At 41.0% G+C, this 19,621-nt stretch overlaps 3 protein-coding genes across 3 annotated transcripts; 2 read left to right on the top strand and 1 right to left on the bottom strand.

The window, feature by feature from the left end:
• Positions 1-3,970: 3,970 nt before the first annotated feature.
• On the top strand, positions 3,971-5,526 carry ACRALDRAFT_210577 (uncharacterized protein; the record flags this gene model as incomplete). Its single annotated transcript, XM_071023265.1, has 6 exons — positions 3,971-3,996; positions 5,090-5,140; positions 5,192-5,233; positions 5,265-5,336; positions 5,414-5,441; positions 5,470-5,526. 6 exons carry the CDS (start codon positions 3,971-3,973, stop codon positions 5,524-5,526), a joined length of 276 nt encoding a protein of 91 aa, XP_070875255.1.
• Positions 5,527-5,613: 87 nt separating this feature from the next.
• ACRALDRAFT_210578 (uncharacterized protein) lies at positions 5,614-7,057 on the bottom strand (the record flags this gene model as incomplete). The annotated part of the gene is made up of 11 exons (XM_071023266.1): positions 5,614-5,629; positions 5,745-5,820; positions 5,887-6,002; positions 6,044-6,070; positions 6,098-6,248; positions 6,303-6,417; positions 6,489-6,611; positions 6,663-6,700; positions 6,822-6,851; positions 6,936-6,978; positions 7,028-7,057. The coding sequence occupies 11 exons, from the start codon at positions 7,055-7,057 to the stop codon at positions 5,614-5,616; spliced, it is 765 nt and encodes a 254-aa protein (XP_070875254.1).
• Positions 7,058-7,169: 112 nt separating this feature from the next.
• On the top strand, positions 7,170-7,729 carry ACRALDRAFT_2059419 (uncharacterized protein). The gene has a single exon (XM_071021880.1). It carries the CDS (start codon positions 7,363-7,365, stop codon positions 7,582-7,584), a length of 222 nt encoding a protein of 73 aa, XP_070875253.1. The 5' UTR covers positions 7,170-7,362; the 3' UTR covers positions 7,585-7,729.
• The last annotated feature ends 11,892 nt before the right edge of the window (positions 7,730-19,621 follow it).

Below are 19,621 nucleotides of genomic sequence, written 5' to 3'. Positions count from 1 at the left end.
TTATAGCAAAGATAGTAAGCTTTATAGCGGTAAGGGATATAGTGAATATTTAGGGCGTGTATCGAACTTCTTCCGTGGTATCTTCTAGTAAAGCGTGGGTTAATATTAACGAGCTCTTTACAGATATCGCTCCTAAAGTCACCGACTAATCGGTATTAGAAGTTAGTATAGCAGAGTCCACTATATCTAAAGTAACTGATTCTTCTTTATTATCTTCTTCGATATTCTTATTATCTGCCTGGTTAAAGATAGGTGCCGGGATATTATAGTTATCTTAGTCCGGCGTTAAACCTAGGTTATCGTCCTCCTTATTCTTATCCGTATACGGCCTATCTATAGGTAGGATATTAGTAAGAACTTTATCGATGGTCTCGAGAGTATCCACGCCTGCTAGGTTATAATCGGCGTTATTCTACTCGTTGCTACTAGTATCGCCGGCGTTAATAGTATTATCGGGAATATCCGAAACCTCTAGAGCTAGTAAACCGCTAGAGTCTAGTTCTTAGTGATTTAACTAATCTATAATCTCGGAGTTCTTAGCCTTATAAGACCTTAAGGATAGTTTACTATATCTAACTAGTAAAGGAGGACGCCGTGCTAGGCGAGGGGAAGGTAGCCGAAAGTCTTACTTATCAGGAATCGATAATAGAATATACTATTAGGCTTAAGTTTCGCGAATTAGGATAGGAGGCAGAATAGGTCTACCCTTAAATCGGTCTTTTAGATAAGGCATAGTGATAATACTAAAGATATGGTTATAAATCTATTATAAATTTAATCTCCTGCCCGGTAAAGGCGAGGTTCTATTACGCGTCTCCGCCCCTATAAAACGCTATAAAACACGAGGTCACGTAATAAAACTATAACGCACTACCCCGTAATATATTTTACCTTCTAGGTTACTAATATAACGACTATAAATCTTATTTCTTCTTTCCGTTAACGTCGTGATTTATAGGCGGCGGGGCTATTTTCCTTAACTATTTTCCTTTCTATTTTTCCCTTCTATTTTCCCTTCTTTTCGTCTGCCTTCTTTTCTCGCTAGCTTAGTGAATTCTGCTCTTTTACTAGTAAATCTCTTATCTTATTAGCCGTAGTTTAGTAAGTCCTATTCTTAATTTAATTATATCGTGAAAATACTAAACTATTCTAGTATTATAGCGACTATAGCTAGGAACCCTAATCCCGTATTCCGTCTTTTAGTTTCCGGTTAAAGCTTAGAGTAACGGAGCAGGAAAAGACCCTATAATAATAAGACAGGAAGCACTATAGAAGATCCGTTTCTCTTAGATAAGGAAACCGGTCAGGAGAAGGGCTTAACTAGACGGGAAGCCTAGGATTTACTAGCTATCACCCTGCTAGATAAAGATAACGTCACTTCTGCTTTATAGTCTATTTAGGTTAGTTATTACTCTTACTTATAATCTAGTCCGAACCGTTTCTAATATTTACTAGTCTAGTAACTTATAGGAAAATCCCCGTAAAAAACGGAAGTTTATAATAACTAGCCACCCTGGCTGGTCCGAAGAAATCCGCCCTTTTTTCCGACGCCTTAAGAAGACTATACGTAAAGCTTTTCTCCTTATACTTAATTAAGACTAGAAAGAGAGCGTGGTTAACCTCTACTTGGCTAGGTTTAAGGACACGGACTATAAATGGGTTTACGAATAGGGCTTAAGACGATATTAGGGGAACTGCACGACCTAGAAGTCTTGGATATTAAGTGTAATTAAGGTAAGTATTCTTTACCTTATTATATCTTTAATTTATAAATCCACTAAGAATATTTATATAGGATTATATCCTAAAGCTCCGTAAAAGGGAGAAAAACCGATTCGCTATCTAAAGGGACCCGAATCGTATATATAAATTCCTTAGCTATATATAGAACGCCGACCTCTTTAAGGAGCTTTTTAGCTTCTGTAAAACTTGGATTAATATCGCGGATAGTGACGTAAAAGTGAAGCGTTAGTGTCTCTGTATACTAGTTTAAATATCTCTCCGACTTAATATATTCTAATACTCTATAGTTATTTTTACTAAAATTTACGTTATCGTTAAACGCCACCTCGAGTACCTTAACGATATCGTAGCCGGTAAAGCGATAAGGACCTATATCCAGGATTAGAAGTGGGTTCTTACTAGATAGGATAAGCTACCCTATAGCCGTATTGCCTAGAGTCTCCATGTTAAGGATCTAAAACTTATAAAGGAGTATCCTTATACTAAACCGCGGAGGTTAGAGAAAGATAACCGCACTTACCTAGGCGCTAAGGATAATCCGGGAAGCTTTAAGCCTGATAATAGCTTCTAGGCGATAATAAGCCTTAGGGAGACGTGAAAGATATAATGGTTTATTCCGTGATTTGTATTCTGATAGATAGTTTACTTTATAGGCTTATATCGATAGTAGTAAACTTTAAGTAAGGCGTCTTTGTCTTTGGCGTTCTAACTTATATCTCTTATAATCTACTATACTTCTATATTTTACGGGCTTATAACGTTACGATATAGCTACCTAGTAGAAGAGAACGGGATATATAGCGAATTAATCCTTTCTATTATATGCTCTTCCTTACCTATTTATAAGACTCTCCTCTCGGCTCTTTGGCTTAATGATTCTACTTAAACGTATTTACTATAATAGTTCTAATTATATATAAGATAAACTAATAGCTTCTACACTTTATAGGTTCTTTATAGACTCTTTTTTATAGACCTTATACTATACTTCCTCCTAGAGACACACTAATAATAGCACTTTGATATTTATATATCTCGCCTTGCCTTAGATACTAAGCCGGGGATATTATATAGATCTTAGGTAGAGTAACTTAGCTTTAGTAAATCTACGGGTATCTTCGGGGAGATAGATATATTTGCTATGCTATAATAGAATAGGAGATAGAGCTTTCCTTCCCTGGATTCTTTAACGTATTTACTAGAGGTATAATAGCGAATAGAAGTCGGATGCTCCCCGTTATAGCTGGTCTATAGCTTAGGGAATCTCGTTCTATACTATTATGAATTCCAGGACTATATTAGTAGATCTTAAGTATAGGTAACCTATATACTTAATATAGGTCTCTTTATATACAGCTTCTAGGTTATTACCTAGGTAGATCGCCACTTCCTATTATACCTACTTGCCTGCCGAGGTAGCTAGGTAGGATAGAAGGTAAATAGATAACCGTTTACTCCTAACCTTGCTTATCTTTCTATTATACCTATATAGGTAGGTAGGTAGTAAATAGTAAGTAATAAGTAAGCGCCGGTAATATTAGGTATAGAAGGCGTAGACTCTATCGTAGCTTCTTCTCTTATATTACTTCTTCTCCTTTCTCTTCTATTACGTCTTCTCCTTTCTCTTTTATTACTTTTTCTCCTTTCTCTTTTATTACTTCTTCTCCGAGCTATATCGTTTATATTACCGCTATCTCGAGCTATCTTACCTAGTACTAAGTCTATACTAGCTATATCTAAGCTCTGTTATAGCTAAATTCATTATTTCGACTAAAAAAGACGTTACTGCTAGTATAGGTACTAGTTAGTTAGGCTATCTAGCTACCTAGATCGTTCTTAAGGCTTATCGTGATCCTAAGTAGGATTTACTAATTATTACTTTAGGTAAATAGATATTATGGCCGGAACGAAGTCGAATATTTACTATCCGCCTAATATTAAGCTGCCGGAGAACCCTAGGGTAAAGGCGTCTTAGTCTCTTCTATACCGCTAGTTTAGTGACGCTATTAGAGGCGTTTAGGGTAAACCCACCGCGGCCTTATTTCTTTAAGCGGTGGTAGTTTTTGGTAGCGAGTTAAAGCTGCCTTCGGCCGCTTGTACCGGTATTTTATAATACGCTAAGAAAAGCGAGATTTATACCGCGCGTGTCGATAAGTAGCGTAAAACCGCTAAAGCCTTTGGTTTTACGACGGTGAATAGTAATAGTTTAGAGAAGAATAAGCGATTAATGTTACTGGAGATCCTGCGCTGGAAGTCGGATAAAAAAGGATATACACCGGGTCCTACGAATACTAGGAAGAAAGGAACTAATACTGGCTCGAGTATACTAAAGAAAGTTATAGCTAGTAGAATTACTAAGGCCGTGAAGGGCGGTAATAGTAAGAAAGCAGCCTCGAAGCAGGTTAAGGAGGATACCGAGGAAGAAAAGGAACTGGATATTAAAGGTGAGCTCTTAGGAGTTTAGTTAGTGTATCGGCTATAATATACTAACGTATATCTATTAGACGACGAAGAGGAGGAGGATAAGTCCGAGGATAGTAATGATACTAGTAAAGAAGTATCTGATAATACCGAGGATAACGGCGCCTAGTAGATAATAATATCTCTTGAGATTCACTATCCCTGCTATATTTTACTATACTTTACCTACTTATATCTTACTTAGGGTATAGTTAACGATAGAGCTTATTATAATAGTAGGGAGGTTATAGGTACCTATATAGGATAGGAATAATAGCGAGGATTTAGAAATTAGAACTTAATAGCGTTTACCCGGAGATTTATAGTTAGGAGGAGTTAAGAAATCGAAATAACAGAGGTAAGGATTATAATAAGCGTCTCTTCCAGGTTCTCTTCTTTTACTTAACTCCTTTAGGTATATATAGGTTAGCTACGTAGTCGTTTACCACCTATTATAAGCGATATATCCTGGAACTAGAATAATTCACTAAGCGAGATATATAATATACGACGATATATGGTTTTCCTAGTGATAATATCTATTCTAGGAATACACGTCTTCGGAAGTGATATATTAAAGGATATATATTTTAAATAGGACGTATATTTAAGGGTAAGAATTATGTCTTTAATATTATATTCTGTTTATACCGAGAAGCGTATCGAGCTTAATTATAGTTATAAGTTCGTGACCATATATTAGTTAAAATCTGTCATATAGGAGACCAGTTCCGCAAGACATAATCACACCGTCTAGATATTGGTTTGCTATATAAAAGACCTTGTTTGTATAATATTTACCGTAATAACAGGTAGTATAATTATAATAGCCGTGTTAGCGTTATATACCCGTGTTTATCTTGGACACTGTGTCCACACCCAACAGGCTCTTCTGGCAATGTCCAAACCCCCCCCAAACCCGGGTAGGTAGTTCAAAGTTCAGTTAGTTGAGTTCTTACGGTACTTTGTACATACATACATACATAAGCACGCATTCCACCCTCGCCTCGATATCTTACAGCACTGCCAAGTGCGACGTACTGGTATGTACGTTGTACAAGGTACATGTCGGGCCCTTGGCGAACGAACAACGTGGGAAACGCCCCGAGAAGCCTGGATTGGGCATATCCCATGTGCTTCTATGCATACAGTAGCAGTTTAAGTCTGTGTCAATTTACGACATGCGTTCTTATCCATTCAAACTTTGCAGTTACCGGTTTCTCGTTTATGGTGACATTGTCACATTTGTTCGCACCCACGATCAAGGGGGAACTCGCAATCATCACATCTTACACTGAGGGGCTAGACTCTCCAATTCAATGAGCACACCTTGCGCGTATTCCACGCTTTCGATACTACGTCCCCTCTCCGGCTATTATTGCGCACACACGAGAAGAAGACGGAAACCGTTTATGGGCCAGGCAGGCTGAAAGAGTGACAGTCGGATACCAAAAAAAGGGCTGCATTCGGCGGATAAAATATGGTTTGGTCAACAAAACCGGGCTCGCTTAGAACGACGACTAATTGAACTACCTATGTACGTTGTACAACCCTCGGGTTCGGAGAAAAGAATGGCCGGATTATGCGTGCCCTCGACACAAGGCACGACCGTCGCATCTGCATGTAATCAAGCATAAAGTGCTCGAACTGAACGGCGTGGCATAGGGCCGAAGCGCTTCTAACGCCACCCGGTGAGAGAGTGGGGTAGGAGACATAATAAAAAGTGTAGGTGCGAAGTATGCATCATCTCTCGCTCTCGCTTCCGCCCCTTTTTGCTAAATTCCGTGACAGCACGATGTCTGGTGCAAGTCACTCCAGATAGAGGCGACGCGCTACAGACAAGCCTCCAAAGTTGTACGTGGGATGACTTGATTCTTTAACGGATGTACATTACTAGATGCAAAGTTGCAAACCCGTCTCAAGAGCCCTTGGTGTAGAAACCGGATGCAGGCGCATGAGCTGGTCTTCCCCTATTGCCCTCTTCTCCCTCATCGTCACTGCCCTGCCAATCTCCCCGCTTATCTTATCCCCTTCCTTTCCAGCCACTGGACCACCATGGATTGTGACTGGGGCGCTAGATGCATATCCATGTCCCTCACCTTGGAGCCAAGAAAGCCAGATAGGCTTGTTACAAAAACACCATGGCTTCTCGAGGACTTGGAAGAGCACTTGCATCTTTGTCGCAACGGAGACTTGGATGCTCGCCTCGAATGCCTCAGGATAGACATTGTTGCATCATTATCGACATGAAACATCTTATTGATGGAGTGGGACTAAATATGAACTCCATACGTACGTTGTATGTGGACATCCATGCCAACTCGTTTCTTACCCTTATCGCAGTCCCGCATTGGGATACACACGCCCGACTCCCGGAGGGGCAGCGCAGCAGAGGAAATCAAGACCGCCTAAGACCAGTATAAGTCCACGACGCTTTCCCAACTCATCCCTTAACCTACCCTACCCAAGGACCCCATCTTACCACGTGTAGATGTCACTGGGCTGTCGCTCTGTCCATAGTTATATAGCTGTTTAGGCTTGGGGGTTTACATATAGTTCAGAGCCCGATAACTAACCAGGCTGTCAGTAGACTTAGAACTTCCTGCTGATAGCTGTACCTCTGATGGCTCTGGTCAGAGAAACATTCTCTGTTCAAGCGCTGGCCTACGCCCACCCCTCCTGCGTAGGTATAGTTCTCGCGATACCCCCACTCCGGGGCTTCCCCCACACACCTTCGAGCCGCGTCCAGTCCGTTGAATGGGTTCCTGCTTCTGGCTCAAATCATGGCATCATTTTCCCCAATGGGGATATTAGGGTAACTCACCGGTCGAAATGGACAGAACAGCAACGACATGAATGCAGGCAAAGTAGGCGGGTGGTTATGATGCCGATATCGCGGCAAAGGCTCTACCGAGCGGCCACAAAGGTGCAGTATGTCCAATTTAGATCTCTGACACACTTGAAAAGCCGACTGCCCCCAATCTCCCAAAGGTGGCAGCATTCGTAGCCAATATCGATCGCGTCAGATTAGCAGCCTAACGAGCTCTTGGTATAGAACCGGGATCCCAATCAAAAACTCCTGCAGATAGTCATCGCCGTTCGTTTTCCCTTAGTCACTCGTTTCGGGGGCACGACACCCTCTAGACGCAATCAGGCTACATGCCATGGATGGATGCCGTGATTCGGGATGGCACGTGGAGAAGCGCCACCCGTTCTCCCGTTGTCGGTGATGAAGAAGGTCAACGGATGGGAAAGTCGGCACGTGCTACCAATTCAGCTGTGTACGTGGTATGTACGTTCCATGTACTTCGTACCTACCTCGTACCAGGGTTCCACGATGGGCATGTGGGCTGCGCCTGGGGAAGAGACTGCTCGGCGTAGATGACTTTTCCTTTACAACGTATCTGGGGGTCGCTGTGAGAAGGAAAATGGAAGGGCGTGCCTCGAGTAACCCAGCCAGCCGATCATCACGTCAAGTGTCGACGTAGTGTCCAGGGGACCTTGATAAGATATGCCGCTTGGCGAGCTTCTAGTCCGCCTTGAGACGGTTCCAGGACAAGGGGAGGGGTGCAATTTTATAGTGGTGGGGGATCGACAAGACAACGCATGTACACTAGAAACGGATGACACACCTGCACTGTGCCTCTGAATATAGAATGGTACATGTGTGTTGTACCTGGTCCATAAAATAGGTACACCAAGTGTACAACGATGTGCTGTGCGTTGTAAGCAATATCCATCGCCGGCGGCACATCGGGGCCAAAAATAGCCTCCGACGGCGAATACAATTTGTGTACGAGGTACTTGTATTCGTAGTTGTACAGCGTACGTACATACTTCGTAGCTTCGTTTTGACTCTTTTCTACCGTCCAACGTACGAAGTACGTTGTATGTATGGTATGCAACCCGCACAGCTTCGTCCTGAAAGGTTAAATGTCATCATTGTCGAGGGACGTTTCGTGGCCTTCACCTATCCCGCTTTTCCTGTTGATTCTCCGCAGTCGGATTTTTTCCCCTTTTCCTCTGGTAACACGTGCTAACCAAAGGCCGATAATGGATGGTGTCATGCACATACCAAATAACGAGGTCGCAGCTATTTGTGGTCGTAAAAGGCCTACTTTGTGCGTATTTGAAAGGGTAGCATTGCGACCGCTCGGAACATGCCGGAAAGGTTTCGCTGTTTCTCCACATAACAGCATGGTCTGCTAAAAAAGGAAAACGGCATTCGAGGCCGTCGGTTATCTTTGCTTTGCCGCTCCGTACGTTGTACGTTGTATGTACTGTAACACAGACTCTGCGACTTTGCGTGTGGGTGTGGTGAAATTACAACGGTTCATTGGATGCACAAAGGGGGCAGGGTAAGAGAACTTTGGTCAAGGACACCCATGCAAGACGGATGATCCCGGAGCCGGTATGGAAAATCGAATCACCACTCTTCATCAAACGCGTGCTGTGCCGTCGCGTTCGTGTTCCGGACCTCTTGATGCTGCGATCAAGCCCCGAGGGTTTCCTGACCGGTTTTCTTGAAGGGTGAGATTTCTGATACTACAACCCGCGATATATGTACACATGCCCATTTGACAGGATTTGATTTGTGGCTTTCTGCTTCCCAATCAGCCCTACAGCGGTATTGGTGGTTATGTGGCTCGGCAGATGCGGTCACTGTTTTTTGTCGAGTCTGCGTCGCGATGCAGTTTCCAGGTTCGTGATAGTTGGTAATTACCCTGATGATACGAAGAAGTGTACCTAGCTACCTACCCGGGGTGGGGGGGGTTCTGGACAGTCAATTCATATAGTGACGATCATAGATATAAGGGGGTAGTTTATTATTATGTAGCTAGTAAGTCGATATCATAAGCAGCGCGCTTACTATTATAGGTTAGTATTATATTCATATGGTCAGGTACATTATCATAGTGATTCTAAGCAGTAAAGTCCATAGTAACCAGCAAAAAACTGTATCTATACAAGGTACCCTATCATATACCATAGGATATCTTATTAGTTATTCCAGGCCCACGAAATGACTGACTAGTATATAATACACTGACTATTCTTATTAGAATAGTCAAGCTGACAGTATGTTACTGCTAACAGTGAATAAGTATATATACTTACACTTAAAGTATATCTGCTAAGAAATTAATAGGGGAAGTACATATATATTAAGTACTAGTACTATATCCCGGTAGGTCCTTCCATACCTAATAACAAAGCCATCGTCAGGCAGGGGCAGCAGCGTACGTACTTCGTAGATCCTTTTCTATCTATCTTCTTTCTTTTCCATAGATCCATCTACAGTTAGGTCTTCTTCCTTTTCCATAATAACTACAGCAGACCTCTTCCACAGCAGCAGACCTCTTCCACAGCAGCAGGACCTCTTCCATAACAGACCTCTCTTCCACGATAACAGAGGTAGGCAGAGTCCCATCACAGAGTCCCATCAAACAGTCCCATCAAGCTAACCTCTTCCACAGCAGCAGGACCTCTTCCACGATAACAGAGGTTAGCAGAGTCCTATCCACAGAGTCCTATCCGCAGAGTCCCATCAAGCTAACCTCTTCCACAGCAGACCTCTTCCATAGCAGCAGGACCTCTTCCACAGCAGCAGGACCTCTTCCACGATAACAGAGGTTAGCAGAGTCCCATCCACAGAGTCCCATCAAGCTAACCTCTTCCATAGCAGGACCTCTTCCACGATAACAGAGGTTAGCAGAGTCCCATCCACAGAGTCCCATCAAGCTAACCTCTTCCATAGCAGGACCTCTTCCACGATAACAGAGGTTAGCAGAGTCCCATCCACAGAGTCCCATCCACAGAGTCCCATCCACAGAGTCCCATCCACAGAGTCCCATCCACAGAGTCCCATCCACAGAGTCCCATCCACAGAGTCCCATTAAGCTAACCTCTTCCACAGCAGGACCTCTTCCATAGCAGCAGGACCTCTTCCACGATAACAGAGGTAAGCAGAGTCCTATCCACAGAGTCCTATCCACAGAGTCCCATCAAGCTAACCTCTTCCATAGCAGGACCTCTTCCACAGCAGCAGGACCTCTTCCACAGCAGCAGGACCTCTTCCACGATAACAGAGGTAAGCAGAGTCCTATCCACAGAGTCCTATTAAGCAGTCCCTCTTCCATAGCAGACCTCTTCCACGATAATAGAGGTAAGCAGAGTCCTATCCACAGAGTCCCATCAAATAGTCCTATTAAGCTAACCTCTTCTATAGCAGCAGGACCTCTTCTATAGCAGACCTCTCCCATAGCAGCAGGACCTCTTCTATAGTAGCAGGATAAGGGCATACTTAATATTTTAGGACCAGGAAACAGGCTATAGAATAGTGTATTTATATAAGTATATAACGATATACTTTAGAGGAATATTCTAATCTTAGATTTCTAAGGTAAAAAGGAGGGGTATAATATAGATATAAAGTAACTATATATATACTAGAATGCCTAGATATATAGCCCTGATATATAACCTCTTTTATCCTGTTATTATATTAAGGCAGATATTCTAAACCGTTATGACTCTAATATTAAGGTAAGATAGTATTAAGTAGGTGATCGCGAAGAGTAAAGAGATAATTAAGATAAAAGCACTTAGTAGTTAGGACATGATCGTATATAAGTTAAAAGTAAGGGGGTGCTAAAGAGTTAGATTAATCGCTAGCCTCCTTATTCTAAGGGCGGCTATTTATCCCTTTTATATACGCTATCCAGGTCCGGACTAGCTCGGGATCCTATTAGCCGTAATAACTACTATCCCGTAACTCGTAGAATAACCCGACTCGTGCCCTGAGTCGGCCCGCGACGTGGCTACCTACGAGTCAGGCTCCTAACCGGACACTCCGACGTTTTCCGTGACTCGGCCGCTAGCCTAGACCCGTGTTATGACTCGTGGCTACTTAGTACCGGGGGACCGGTAATCCGGTACCTAATAGGGCGCCCCCTCTTTATAGCTTTTATCCTAGAAGCCTAATACTATCCTATTCCTCCTTTATCCTCCTTTATCCTTTAATTAACTAATAATCCCTTTATAATCCTAGCCTATCTATTATATCTCCTAATTACCTTTTCCGGAATATCGTTTTTTATAATAATCCGTTTTTTATAGTAATCCGTTTTAGTTATAATATAGTCTTTCGCGGGTCGCTTTATTATCCTAATTATATCTAAAATCCCTTTAGTAAGGCTAGCCTACGATTACCTTTATTATAATATTAGGGTAATCGTTCCTTTTATTTATAGGGTCACCTTTATTACTCCTTCCGTATAAATAGAATAGAAGATTAGTCCTACCTAACCTTATAGATATCCTATTCTATTTTTCCTATAATCCTATTCTTATTATTTTCCTCTCTTTACCCTATTCTAATTAACTCTATTAGATTAGATATCCAGCCTTATAAATAATCCCGCGCTACCCCGCGATAGAGTTAAGACTAATTAGCGATAGCTTTATATAATTTATTCCTCTGCCTATCCTACTACGTATCTTATTACTAACCCCGATCTTATTTTAGTCCTAGTCTCGTTCTCTTATTATAGCTATCTCTACCTTATATTATTATAAGTTCCCCCCTTTATCGTTTAACGCGTAGTTAGATATAAGCTAACCGCTATCCTAGTATCGTCCGACTATTATAGCTCCTAAGAGTAATAAGAAGCGCGCCGCCACTAATAGTAATAGTGTAGCTAGGACTCCTAGTAAATATCAGAAAAAGTCCGCCGCCGCTAATACCCTAGCCGTTAACGCTAATATACCGCCCGCCGCTAGACTTATCAATATAGGCGAAGGCGAGGGCCTTTATACCCTATACTTACGGTACGCCGGCCACTTAGCTAACTTAGATTTAAAAGAGGGGGGCACTATCTTATATAAGTCGTGCCGATATAGCGCTAGTACGTGTCCTGTTATTAGCCCGTATTTAACTCCTTACTTACCTACCTTCTTAGAGAAATCGGCGAAATATCACTATTACTAGGTTAACGGTAATTATTTATACCTCGATATAGGCTTATACTCCCTCCGCTATAGACCGCTTTATAATCCGTTCTATACTAACCGCCTCCTAGTTACTAATAGCGGGTAAGGCCGCCGCTAAAGTCTTATAGGATATTCTAGAAGCCGCTAAAACGCGGCCTAGCGGGTTTAATTAAGCCCGTGTCGTGAGTATACCTTATTCCGCGTCTAATTATATATTAACGGCCCCGATAGGAAGCTATACTCTAGGCTTAGTAAATTTTAAAGGTTAGTATCGGTAAGTATAAGGCTAAGACTACCCGTGGATCCGGTAAGGGCGTGCGGGCTAAGCGGCGCGATAATAAAAAGATCGCTGCCGCTAAATAAGATGCCCTTAAGCGGGTTATAACCTTATTAAAGGAGATATCGGCCTCCCTAAAAGCCTAGAAAAAGATCCCGGATCTTTTAAAGAAGTTCCTAGGGGTTTAGGGCGGTATTACCGCTACGGGATCGGTTACCGGTCCTATCGTAAATAGTAATACCGGGGTAATACTCCTTAACCTAGATACCGGTAACAGCGTTTATAGCACGCTTACCCCGGGACCGTTATTTACCTAGAAGAAGGGTAAGGCTAAGAAGAAGGCCACCCCTATTCTAGTTAAGGATAATACTATAACTAATAATAATAAAGATAAGGGCGGAGATACCCCCTCGCCTACCACTCCTCCTCCTCCTCCTCCCCCTACCGCTAATATATTAGTATAGGAACTTAACGATAACCTATAGCTAAGTCTTTCCGGCCTTACTACTAACTAATTTCCTTTTTTTTTTTTTTTTTTTTTTTTTTTTTTTAATAAAAAATCCTTTTAAGGCACTCCGTGTATCCTTAATCCACTATTATCTTATCCCGATCCAGTCCCCGCTATACTATAGTTATCGCTAGAACGTATATAAAATATCTATTAATTAGCCCCGTTAGTATATTCCTATAGGTTCCTAGGTATTATCTTTATAGCCCTAGCCTATCCACTTAATAAGATATTCGCGCCGTTTACCTTAGTAGCGATAAGTAATAATAGCTTCCACTTCGTATTCGTCTTCTTATAGTTTTATCACGACCTCCTATAGAGCCGGCAGCTAGCTATCGCGTAACTTCTATAGTTCGAGTAAGGAAATAAGGAAAATATTATAAATCTTTATACTAGTAGGCAGCTCGAGCCTATACGCTAGTCCGTGGCTGCCTACTATTCCTATAATCTTATAGGGTCCGATATACTTATCGCTTAGTTTACGGGATAGCCGATATTACTTTAGGTTCTTCGTGGAGAGTAGGATATAGTCTCTGACTTAAAACTACTATACCGTCCGTCCGCGGTTATAGTAATGTTTATATATCGCTTAAGCCCTCTGAATTAATTTAGCTAGGGTCTTATAATCAGCTATAAGCTAAGCAGCGCGCCGGTCCGCCTCTACGGAGCGGATCTCTCTAGCTCGGGGTAACTTTACTTTATCGGGCCCCCTCGGGTTATAGCCTATTAAAGCCTCCGCGGGGCTCCTCTTAGTAGCCGAATACTATACTATATTATATATAAACTCAGCGAGTCCTAATTTATCCACCTAGTCGTCCTACTATAACGTATAGTAGGCGCGAAGGTAATATTCTAGGTTCTAATTCTATTATTCCGTTTACCTATCCGTTTACGGGTACTACGCGGTGGATAGGCGGCGATCCGTGCCGAGGTGCCGATAAAGCGCTATCCAGAAATAACTAATAAAAAGGGCTCCTCTATCCGATACGATACCGCTTAGGAGGCCGAACCTACGGAAGATATATATCTATAACGTGTCCGCTAAGCCGGGCGCTATTAGGCCACTACTTATAGGAATATAGATTAAGTACTTAGTTAAGCGATAAACCATTACTGGGATAGCGTCCTTTTTATGACTAGCCCCTATTATAGGCGGCAGGCCGGTAATAAAATTAATCGAAATCTCCGTAAAGGGGCGTTCGGGAACAGGAAGACTTACTAAATTACCGTATAGCTTATACTACCTAGGCTTAGTATACTGGTATACTAAGTAGCTAGGGATAAACTCCCGAATATCTTTTAATAGGTGGTTCTAGAAGTAATAACTAGAGATCCGATAGACGGTCCTCTTAACCCCGTGGTGCCTAGTAGTTAGGCTGTTATAGAAAACCTATAAAACCTTTTAGCGTAGACTATAATAGTCGGGTATAAAAATCTTTCCTCGGAACTATAAAACTCCTTATTTATCTCGGGACTAGGGGCTAGCCCTTCGTCGGTTATCGGTGGCTTTACGCTAATATATATAAAACGGGTCTTCGGCCTATACCTCGATAATTTCTTCGTATAATATAGGCGAGTCGGGATTAACGACCGTTCCTAGGGTAATTAATCCTAGGATAAACTTTCTTAAAAACTCTTCCACGGCCTTAGCTTAGTCGGAGGTAACTTCTAACTTATTAGGGGTATACTACGGCTTCCGCGAGAGGCTATCGGCAGGGTTTAATAACCCGGGCCAGTACTTAATTTCGAAATTATAGGCAGTAATCTCTTTAAGCCAGCGCGCGTGCTAGGCTTTTCACTTTAGCTTATCCATTAAATATCGATAATTCAGGTAGTCGGTTAGGACTAACACAGGAGTCTAGCTATAGGCAATATAGTGCCTCTAGGTACGGAACGACTTAATAATCGCTATTAATTCGGAATTAGGTATACTATAGTTTAGTTCGGGTCTATATAGCTTCTAGGATATAAAAGCGATAGGGCGCTATATTCTATTTTTAAGCTAGCTAATAACTACGCCGATTATAAATACTAACGTATCGGGCTTAATATATATTAGTAATTTAGGGTTAAAGTGCCGGAGAATAGGTGCCTTGCTACATAAAAGTTGTATATACGCATATAGATAGATTAGTTAGCTGCCGGCAGACTTATAAAAGTCTGCCTCTATAGCAGAGCTCCACGAGCTCGGACTTTGGAATGATTATCTTCTTTTCTGAAAACCTTTGTATAGACCTCTGGTCTCTAGCATATATTTATGCATAGTAAATAGTAGTAACTATTTAGTAGCTATCGTTCGCCTCTATACTATACCCTCGATATCCTATTTTTCTTTTCCCTCTCGCGATTAAATAAGTCTGTATAGACTTAATTAAATAAATCCTCCTATAACTTAACCGTTAGCTGTATAAACCGCAGAGAACGTATACTATATACAGACTCGATCCCGTAACTATAGCAAACATTCCGCTATTATTATAGTCGAGCCGAACATATCCAAAGCGTCGCTTTTCTTTTTTATCGTTTCCTAAAACCTTTCTTTACCGTTTTGCCTTATCGTTTTTCCTAACGTTTTTCCTATTTTCCTTGTTTTATTTTCCTCTTTCTCCTTAACCTTAATTTATTTAGCCATGTTATTACTGGCATAGACGCAGCTTCTACACGGTAAACGATAGCTATAGACTTACACGATAAAGCCATAACGCTATAAAATTTACCCCTTTTTTCCGCCGTAAACTTCCTTACCTATAACTCTGCTATACAAGAGTTTCACTATAAATAGAACCTCTAACAACCACTAAGAGAGAACTTTTTCAGATTTATAGGTTTATATAAACAAAACCTAAGTAGGTAAGATAATAATAACTGCTAAACGGAGCGATCTTTATTATCTACTAGGAGGGAGCTATACTAAGGAATAGAGCCGAAAAAGAACACCGTATAACTAGACGCAGTAATAGAAGTAAAGTAATAGATATAGGACTAACTTTCCTACCATAGTAGGAAACCGATAATTAGGCAGTAAAAGCGACGCTCGTAACCGTTCTTAGATAACTTAATATTAGTAGAAGCAGATATCCTAGTAGAATATACTCGAGATAAACCAGCTAAACCCCGTAAGAGATTCCACTAATAGGCAGATAAGCGGTGGAACGATATAGACGATAACCCTTACTCGAGAATAGACTATAATCTGTTAATAATCAGCTAATAGCCCTTAATATTAACGCACCCCGTAGACCACTTTTCCAGACCCCCACCCCACCCCCCTTTAACTTTATATAAAATCTAACCAAACCCGCTACCCTACCCCCTTTCCTACCTATATAAAACCTAATCGAGTCCGTAACCCTACCTCCCCCTATATATAACCCCCCTACCCGAATAACCTTTTCCTATAATCATATAGACTTATAGAGCCTAGGCTAACCACCACCTCCGTACTAATTACGCGAAACCTTATAAATACTAGAATAAATACATTAGATAACTAGAATAGATATCGACTAAGAAACATAGGCCTTTAGCTCGGGCACTTACTAATAGGAGCCCTAGTAGTAAACAACGTAGCACCTAATACCGCCTCCTGCACCAGCGCTAGCCGTAATTATGCTATCCACCGAATAATTCTAATAAATAATAAATATTTTCGCCGGCAAAACGGCGGTAACTAACACCATAACTAGCGGAAATAATAGTAACGACGTAAACTATAGTTCCTAGAGTGCTAATAATCTATACGTTTTTCGCCGGAAGCTAACCTTAATCGGATTTTTTAGTCCGCTAAAGCACTTATCGCTAACCTTAATGCCTTAATTAGTGTTAGGCGAGAAGGTGCTATAGCACGACGTTAAACTATTTATTAAAAACGTTAAGGAGTAGGTAACTATTCACGAGCTCGCCGAAGAAGCCCGAATTAATCTACACGCTTTGTTTATCGGAGAAGCCGCTTTATAGTAGCTAACCAGCCTTACCGTAACGTAACGTAGTAAGGTTCGACGCTCTCTAGAAGGCTAGTACGCAGCTCTACGTCGTTATTAGTAAATAAACCCCGAAATGGTAGTAGCGAAAATAGCCGATTTACGTTTTACTACTAGGGATATTATCGATAAATAAGCTTTTACCGAATAGGTAAACTAAGTAGCCCGTTTATATAGAGCTTCGGGCGCTAGTATTAGAATAAACCTTAACGTCTAGTAAGAAATTTAGAATCGTATCGACCCCTTATTACAAGAAATCTATACCCGCCTAGATATAAATAAACACCTTAACGAGTTTATCCGAGAAATTAAAGACTAGATAGCGAACCGTTAACTCTCGCTGCGTTATTAACTATAAAATAGTATATTCCGGGCCGAGTAGCTAGGACCCCCTTTAACTAGCTAGGCAAACACCCCTAATAACTATATATAGCAGCTATAGACTAGCAGACTTACCGTGTACTATATAAACGCTAGTATAACGGACGAAACGGCGGAGGTAAACGAATCAACGAATTAGGGATATTTTAAAGGAGATCAAGGTAACCGAGGTAACCGAGGTAACCGTTTTAATAATAATAATTTCGGCTATAAATAACTATACTCCAGTAATTTCGATAACCGTGATAGATTTATCCGAAGCCGCCGAGGCGGCGATAATCATAGTAATCGAGGCCGTAAAGGCCGGTAATTCCGTAAAGGAGGATACTAGTTCCGTAAGGATAAACGCCCTTACTAATAACGTATAAGATAGTGGGTAAATAATAGGAACGGGGACCGTGATAGATATATCGTGTATATAGCTATAGATAACCCAGGTAAAGCTAACGATAAGGAGGAACTACGCGAGAAAGGATATATCTTAGTTAACGAAGTACTTAGCGAAGGAGAGGAGATATACTTTTATAAGATTAAAAAGGAGGAACTAGCTAACGAAATTAACGTCTATTATTCTTATTTCTTAGGCCGAACCGGCTATACTCTTATATAGTCTATAAACCGGTAAGCGTATAACCACGGCGTAGCCACCTATACGACTAGTTAAAAGCATATATCTGCTTAAAGAAGACGAATATAGCCGAAGGAACCGACTAGGCTAAAACCATAGACGCACTAATATAGAAAATGCGTAGTATACTTCCTTAGCGGTATATAGTTATTTAAACACGTTTTCTCGAATACCTGTATAGAACCGAAGCCAAAAGGATAGGGCCTATATAAAACAGCCCTATAAACTATAAGAATAAGACCCGAAACGATAAAGAAGACGAATAATAAACCGGAACCGGAAATAGAATACCCTACTTAGAATAACGAAATAGGAAACGAGATCGCCTAACCACTAATAGTCATAAAGTAAGTTAATAAACTAACTAGCGAGTATATAGAAAAGATAACCTATAAACCATAAAGACCCCCTAAGCCGGAAGCTCTAAATAGTTTTTTCTTATTTAAACCTAACGAAATTATTAACGCATAAGTATCTAAAACACGGGGACTCAAGAGATATACGTACTATAAAATCGGTATTAGATTCACCCCCTTAGGAGAACCGATAAGCGTTTACGTAGACTCAGGATACTCTATAATCCTAGTCGATAGAAAATAGCTAAACGAGTATACCTAGAATATGCGATACGGAACCGTAGTAAAACCGAAGCCTATAAAAGGAGTTACCGGAATAATTAACGTATAAGAAGTGGCTATATTCGACTTTTACGTCGATAGTCGCGTACGCGATATACCGATCTAAGGCCATTTCATAGTTATAGCTTAGGTGCTAGACAAACTGGAACTAAAACTACTACTAGGCATAGTCTTTTTAAAAACCTATAGAGTCGATATCCTTTACTTATCTAGATAATTACGTTTTACTAGCTACCACGGTATAATAGTCCTAATCCTAGGATACCTACGGAAGCCAGGATATAGACACTAACACAGAGTTATAGTAGCGTAGACGACTATAGTGCCACTAAAGTCTATTACACTAATTCCGGTAAGGTATAGTAATCTGCCTAAAGACTATAAATTTCACTTTAAGCTATATAGCCGGTATAACGCCTTACCCTATATTTACGACGCCGATACCCTAAAGGTCGTATACTTTATTAACAAGATAAACACGCCTAAGACCTTATATAGGAACGACAGAATAGGCCGCCTACGTGACTCCTAGGACGACGACGAAACCGAATAAGTCGAATAGGTAAACGCCTACGCGCTAGCGATAGCCGAGGGAGGCGAATTCGACGATTCAGAGATTATACGATATATTCTAAGAGCGAGCCCCGAGTAGCTAAAGGAGATAATAAACCATAACTAAGGAGCACTAATAGAAGGAACGCTACCTATAGAAAAACAGAAATATAGCACGATAAAGCCTAAACGTCCTGATAATATACTAGAAATCGTGATAAAAGACGGTGTCTATATTTATACTACCGACATAGATAAAGCGAGAAAAATAGTTAAACTACTAGAATCCTTTAACGTGTAGCGTGACCAAGGTATTATACCGCTATTACTATATAAACGTATACGAGTCGATCTCGTGGATAACTAGTAGATAGTAAACCTATATTCCCGGCTATATTAGCTTAGCGGAGAGGATAGAAATATTCTTAACGATAAATTCGACGGAATATATAAACTTAGCCG

Source organism: Sodiomyces alcalophilus (assembly GCF_042370955.1).
Source record: "Sodiomyces alcalophilus JCM 7366 unplaced genomic scaffold ACRALscaffold_4, whole genome shotgun sequence".
NCBI classification, from domain to species: domain Eukaryota; kingdom Fungi; phylum Ascomycota; class Sordariomycetes; order Glomerellales; family Plectosphaerellaceae; genus Sodiomyces; species Sodiomyces alcalophilus.
Note: the sequence above shows the minus strand (reverse complement) of the source record. Positions and strands in the feature narration are given on the sequence as shown.

Coding starts and splice junctions, on each gene's coding strand:
- ACRALDRAFT_2059419 (XM_071021880.1), top strand. CDS start 7,363: ATGCCATGGATGGATGCCGTGATTCGGGATGGCACGTGGAGAAGCGCC.